This window comes from Wolffia australiana, chromosome 16 (genome assembly GCF_029677425.1).
Source record: "Wolffia australiana isolate 7733 chromosome 16, ASM2967742v1".
Lineage (NCBI taxonomy): Eukaryota > Viridiplantae > Streptophyta > Magnoliopsida > Alismatales > Araceae > Wolffia > Wolffia australiana.
In genome coordinates this window covers 11511463-11517969 of record NC_135850.1, presented here as the reverse complement: position 1 = coordinate 11517969, position 6507 = coordinate 11511463, and the positions used below count along the sequence as shown (strand labels likewise).

The 6507-nt window shown below is 34.3% G+C and overlaps 1 protein-coding gene across 1 annotated transcript; it reads right to left on the bottom strand.

Annotated features, from left to right (window-relative positions):
• Positions 1-399: 399 nt before the first annotated feature.
• Positions 400-1768, bottom strand: LOC144713722 (large ribosomal subunit protein eL31). Its single transcript, XM_078588392.1, has 2 exons — positions 1609-1768; positions 400-812 (listed from the first exon to the last, which is right to left on the bottom strand). The coding sequence occupies exons 1-2, from the start codon at positions 1692-1694 to the stop codon at positions 530-532; spliced, it is 369 nt and encodes a 122-aa protein (XP_078444518.1). The 5' UTR covers positions 1695-1768; the 3' UTR covers positions 400-529.
• Positions 1769-6507: the final 4739 nt, after the last annotated feature.

Genomic DNA, 6507 nt, shown 5'->3' with positions numbered 1-6507 from the left:
AATTATGCCTTTATCGCATTGCTCTGAAATGATAGTTGAAGGATCATTGAAATTATATAACAAATGGAACCCGATAATGAGCTGTTATAAAAATTCTATATAACCTGATCATTAATTACTTTAAGATTTAAATGACCCAGTCTCAAAAACCTATATTAAACCCATTTGACTGAGGTGGCCATCAAATTAAAGGAAAATAGAATTGAAGCAAAAACCCAACAGCAATTCTTTTAGGAAAGGAACTGCTGCAAATTTTGATAGCCCCAATCTCTCAGAACCGCAATGCATTATGATCCTATAACAGAAAATGAAAATTCTAACCAACAATGGCCCAATCTCTCAGAACTGCTATGCATTGTGATACAATAGCAAAATTAAAAAAATCCCAACAACCCACAATGCAAATAACGATCTCCTCAAAGAAAAAAAGAAAGGTTTTTGTCTTAACAGGTCAAAAATTAAGCAGTAGACACTGAAGAGGATAATGATATGATGATGATGATGATGATAGTGAAGGAAACAGAGTACCCTAATCGGTTTCGTCGTCGACGACCTTCGTGCCCAGCCCCTTGAGGCCCTCCGGTGGGACGTCGGCGACGGTGACGAGAGAGTAGAGCTCCTCCTTGGCGTCTTCGTCGTCGTTGCGCTTGCGCGAGATGCGGACACGTACGCGCCTGGGAACACTCCGAATACCACGGCTCCAGATCTGCTTGTTCAGCTTAACGTCGACTCTCACATCTGTAGTCCCCATCGCCTTCTGTGCAAACTTCCTAATCTCCTTGATGGCCTTCGGGGCCTTCTTCTTGAAGGTGCTACAGAAGCAAAACCCATAAAAAAATCAGAATAAGTTTAACTAATCCATAATTAAAATCACCAGACAGGGCAAGCAAAATTCAAAGATACGCAATGTTTGGGATTTAGATTAATGAACAAGAAACAATGTCACAGGGGGGAGAGGAAATACTAAACATGGAGTTACCGTACGGATATTTCCAGTAAATAAAAACGATTTCTATCTATTCCATGAATCAGACTGGCAGAAAGGGAAAAATTCATTCATTGAGAGGCAACTTGGAGGTTTACAGATTCAAATTTACTTCTATTAAGTGAATCGAAGATGGTGAAATGCATAAATGGTGACGCTTTGACGAGATTCACACGTCAAAAACAAAGTTTTTCTCTGAAACGTCAATGGAGGCGCTCTATTGAGATTCACCAGTAGAGAGTATAGGCGAATTATTCACCAACCCACGCTATAGAAAATCGTAGAGAATGATTATACAACAAATGGTATCGCCACTTGTGAGATCTATCTTTCAAAATATGCAACAATGTTACATTAATCCATGGATAATATTAGCGAATAGAGAGAAAATGAGTATCTATGGATACAATTTTCGGAGATTTGCACATAAAAGCGACGTTCTTCACCAATCCACGATCGAGACTATCAGAGCCGCTATGTTAGAGATTACAAGAATCATACCAAAACCCACGATTAAGATAATCAGAAATAGAAGAAAATCGTACGAGATCCATCCTCGCACATTATAGCAAGGATCTGTCATCAACCCAGGATAAAGAATCTCGGAGAGAAGTGAAAGCTACCATCCATGGAGACGCTTGTGCAGGTTGATGGTGTATTCCCTGGTGACGACCTCTTCTTTTCGGCCCTTGGCTCCCTTCTCCACCATGGCTGCTGCGGCGCCCTCGAAACCCTAATCTTCTCGAGTCCTAACTCGTAGAAAGAACTAGCGATGTCGTAGCGAGCTTTTATATGCCTGGAGAAGGACCGGTTCGGCTTGTTTTGACCCGGACCGGCGGTTCACTGGAGATGGGCCGGACCCAATTCGGAATTTAATGAAATCTTGGAATATTTAATGAAATAATTGTTATTTCCTTTAATAGGATAATCTAGGAATATTTGATGAAATCATCTATAAAGAAAACTTAATAAGAGTGACCTGAATGTGATAAAACTGGTGATGTGCTCCATATATCAGGACGAACAATTTATAAACAAATATCAGATGTTTATGAAGATGTGATTTAGAAATGCTACAAGACTAACAAATGAAATGTTAATGAAGATGTGGTATAGGATGAACAATTTATAAAAAAATATCAGATGTTTACGAAGATGCAATTTAGAAATGCTACAAGACTAACAAATGAATTTTTTATGAAGTTCCCCTGCTAAGACGTATATAATGGTTGATTCTGCAATAAAGGTTGTGTTACTTTGTCGACTATCCAACCTCTGCTACTCCCTCATAGGCCCTGTTAGTGCTCAACAAGTCCAACTTCTTGCTCAACTAGGAATTCAATAATCAATGAGCCAGAGAAGAAACAGAAATATTAACCCCTTTCATTCACGTATGAAGTTTTGATGGTCTAAGTGGATGTTGATAAAATTATCATAAAAATATATCAGGGCTAACATGATCATGGAAGGAACAAGATACCTTTGAATTATCTTCTTATCGGTTTCATTTGATAAAGAATAAAGTAAAAACTTTTGACATACTTCTAAAAACAGATAACCATATGAATCAAATACAGTTGGATAAACAAACAGTACCTCTTCGTTTCACATTTCTTTTCTGTATGAATTTTGACCCTGCTGTGCCATGTATTTTACCTTTTTTATAGATGGCAAGCCCAATTTATCCATGTGATAGTAAATAACAGTTTTTAGAGTTCAAAGCTGTGGATGATCAAGTCATGATTTCCATGTTCCTGAATAACCAAGAGTTTTTAATCAATTATTAAACCAAAATCTCATAACGATGTATATTCTTAATTTCATTGAAGATGTGGTATAGGAAGGCCAAACATTTGAATACCAGTTTTTGGAGTTCAAAGCTGTGGATGATCAAGTGATGATTTCCATATTTCTGATGAAATTCTTTTTCCAAGGTATGCTGCTTATTTCGGCATACAAGGTTCCATGTAGTAGAGTCCATCTTTAGCGGTTCCTTGGAGAAGAATTCTGTTATGTAGTAGTGTCCTTTTCAATGAAATTAAGAATATACATCATTATGAGATGTTGGTATAATAAGTGATTAAAAACTCTTGGTTATTCAGAAAATCTGCTTCCAACGAATATGTAATTGATCTAAAATATTTCACATTTTTATTAGTGGTCTTTGTACCTTTGTTCAAATTGTGAAATGGATGGGTAGTTCCATTATTCATTATTCATGATTCATTTCTGCTTAATATTATGCTTGTAGCTTTGCACATGCTTCTCCTAATGGTTTCACTTTGCTGAAGTAGGGAATTATTGTTTGGCAGAGATTTGGATGGAGGACTTCAAGGATCTGTTGGTCAATCCTGCATTGGTTCTCAAATCATGCATTTTCTAGAATGTTTTCTTGAAAATATGTGATAGAAATTGGATGATATATTTAATATAATTTTTTTTTTCATCATACCCATTTATTGAAGGCATGATGAACCTTTTACATGACTGGTAATTACATTATTCAGCTTTAATGATAGTATAGTCCCCAATGGAATCACTACTGGGACTTGTACTGCGGTGGACATGTTTATCTGGTTGGAGGATATTAAGGTGGCATCAGTGGAGGTAAGGTCTTCTTCAGACATGTCAATCTTTGATACTACGTAAAGATTTGAACCATATCAAGAAGAACAAGAATAAGAGAGACGGAGGGGAAGGAGAGAGAAAGATAACACGATATTGAGGTTGAGAATTGGTTTGTTGATCTACAGATCAAAGAGCAAGATGTGGGTTGATATTTATATTAGAAAATATAAAATGTTATAACGAAAAGTTTCTATTGTTTAATCCTAGCTGTTATAACAGGTTTAACAGCCAGGTTTAGATGAAATCATGTATGTCTACATGTCTCTTATCTAAGATTTAATCCTGGACTTCTATCTTGAATCATATATATATTTTAACTTACATAAAATCATGGCCATTAAATCTCTCAACAAGTGGAGAGTATATGTCCTTTTATTTCTAGCTACTCTTTACGTTAAATCCTGTTAGGCTTAAGTTGTGAACTAGGTTGTGTGTTTCTATTTCCTCAATACTGACAGGTGTTTGTAAAACTCGTTTAATAGGATTATGAGTTTTTTGGGGGTGATAAAGTTTGATAAATTATATTTTAATATAATTATTGAACAATACCCCATTCATGGAAATCTCAATAGCTGATATAGTTGATGCAATGAATCCATACCAATATATTACTCTTGAATACACTTTATCAGAAAAATAAATTACAACCTCAATAACCAATTCTTTTAAGGAGATGAAGTTGAACAAGAAGACATTTCATCATAGATGAATATGTATATAACCAGGAAAATGAAGTAGATATATGATAATGACATTAACTATATTGGCCCATTACTTAATAGTGAGAAAATCCAAATGTTGTGATGGATAATTCAAATCAAAAGGGATACAGAGGATAATATGGAGAAATACAAGGATTAGAGTGCCCATGTCCACAATTTAATAAATTTCTTATTAGACTAGAAATTTATTTTGAATAAACTTGAGAAAAAGGCCATATACTTCTATTAACCTCCATTCAATAGAATTTAAGACTGATTCTCAGTGGAGACATTGAAAATAATATTCATGATGCAATCAGGGAACTTTTTTTTATAGGATTCAAACAAAAAATGGTTTGTGATTTGAAGAAATACTTCTATTGAATGAAACAAGCATCCTTTTGGTGGCATAAAAAGTTTGATAATTCATCATGTCACACGGTTTCATGGTGAATAAATTTGATGTCTGTACATACCATAAGTTTAGAGGGGTAAAATACATATATTTCTGGTTTTGTGTTGATTTTTTTTGCCTCCAATGCCATGAGCCTAATATCTAAAATCAAATCTTACTTCTGAAGGATCTTCATGAAGCCTCTTTTGTTCTTGGGCTATAATTATACTTAAAATATTCTTAAGTTTTCACAAAAGGCTTGAAATGATAAGATAATCAAAAAAGGTTTAGCATATAAAAATTCAAACCAGGAAAAAATATTTTCCAATGGAGGACAAATTTGTATCATCAATGCACTAAAACTTTTCTAAGATAAAAAATGTGCAACATTACTTATTCATCAGTTTTTTGGAATTATGATGTATGCGCAAATGTGTGTGTGTAATTATTGCATACATAATAGAGATGATAAAAAGATGATCAATCCAAGAAAGGTCCACTTAATAGCTACAAAAACTGAAAAAACTGAACGCATGATCACATACAAGAAAGATATTGAAGATATCTGAGAATTCAGATTCTGATTTTGCTGGATGCTATGGAGATCCACATCATACTATATTTTTCATCTATATTATGGAGTGTTAAAAAATGAGGTAACATTTAGGAGGCATCAAATCAAGGGATATCTATAAAATAATTACCCATTCGATTGATCATTCATCCTAAATCAAGTTTTAAATAGTTAATTCAAAACAGACAGGTGCCTACATGTCATTTTGGCAAAGGCTCGACAATTGCAGCTCCAGTTACGAAAGGGTTACAACATACGGTATTTATAAAGCATACTACTCTTATGGGTGTTATTCGTCGAGAAATTTGTAGCTTCAAGTGGGACTTTGCATGTTGTTCTCCAGAAAGTTGGACTACTTTGAAATGTTCATTCTGAATCATGTGATTGTAATCACTTAGCTGCACAAAAATGCAGTGGCATTATTATATTCCTATGTTTACATGATGATGTAAAAAAATTTAGAATGTGTGTGGAAACTGAATTCAAGCTCATACATATACAAAGAATAAATTCCCAAATGATCCTTTGTATGTTGCCAAACAGGGATATTTTTGGAACTCATAAAGTGTAACTCCACACATTATTCATTGTCAATTAAATATTATCATATAATTGACATCCAAATTAAATAAAATTTATAAATTTTGGCATTAAGGTATTATTTATAGAGGTTTAACATAAATATGCTTAGAAACAAGGTTGAGTTACAAGTAAGGTGTTGGGTAGATTTTAAACTAAACCCCCTGGGGTTTATATAAAGGATTGAGGTTATCTGAATCAAATAATATGTCACGCCCTCATGTGCTCCATGATAAACTAGACATTGGAGTTAAAACCTTCATTGAAGGCTTTGATTTGTGTAACTAGTTCAATAAGCATAGAGTAATGGTTGAACGACATAGAGAAAGTATTGAAAAAGTGAATGTTTAGTTGAAACATATTTATTAATTTTAAGTGAATTAAATTTAATTAAAGACAATAAAATAGAGGAAACAGTTTAAACTAATTTTAAACGACAAAGAAATTTTTATTTTTATATTTGAAATAATCCTTGCCAATGCTATAGCAGTGTGAAGGGGTGGCACTTGGCCAAGAAGGAGAGTGGCAAACATTCAAGCATATGATCAGATTAGTTGTGATCAATGGACCAAATGAGCTAAGAGTGGCGGATCGAGTCCAAGAACTACTGAGTTGACCCTTGAATCAAGGGATTCAACCTCGTCAA

Excerpts from the sequence above, each read along its gene's own strand:
- LOC144713722 (XM_078588392.1), bottom strand. The coding sequence starts at position 1,694 with ATGGTGGAGAAGGGAGCCAAGGGCCGAAAAGAAGAGGTCGTCACCAGG. Across the intron at positions 813-1,608 it reads CACAAGCGTCTCCATGGATG|CACCTTCAAGAAGAAGGCCC; the intron begins GTAGCTTTCACT and ends TTGCTTCTGTAG.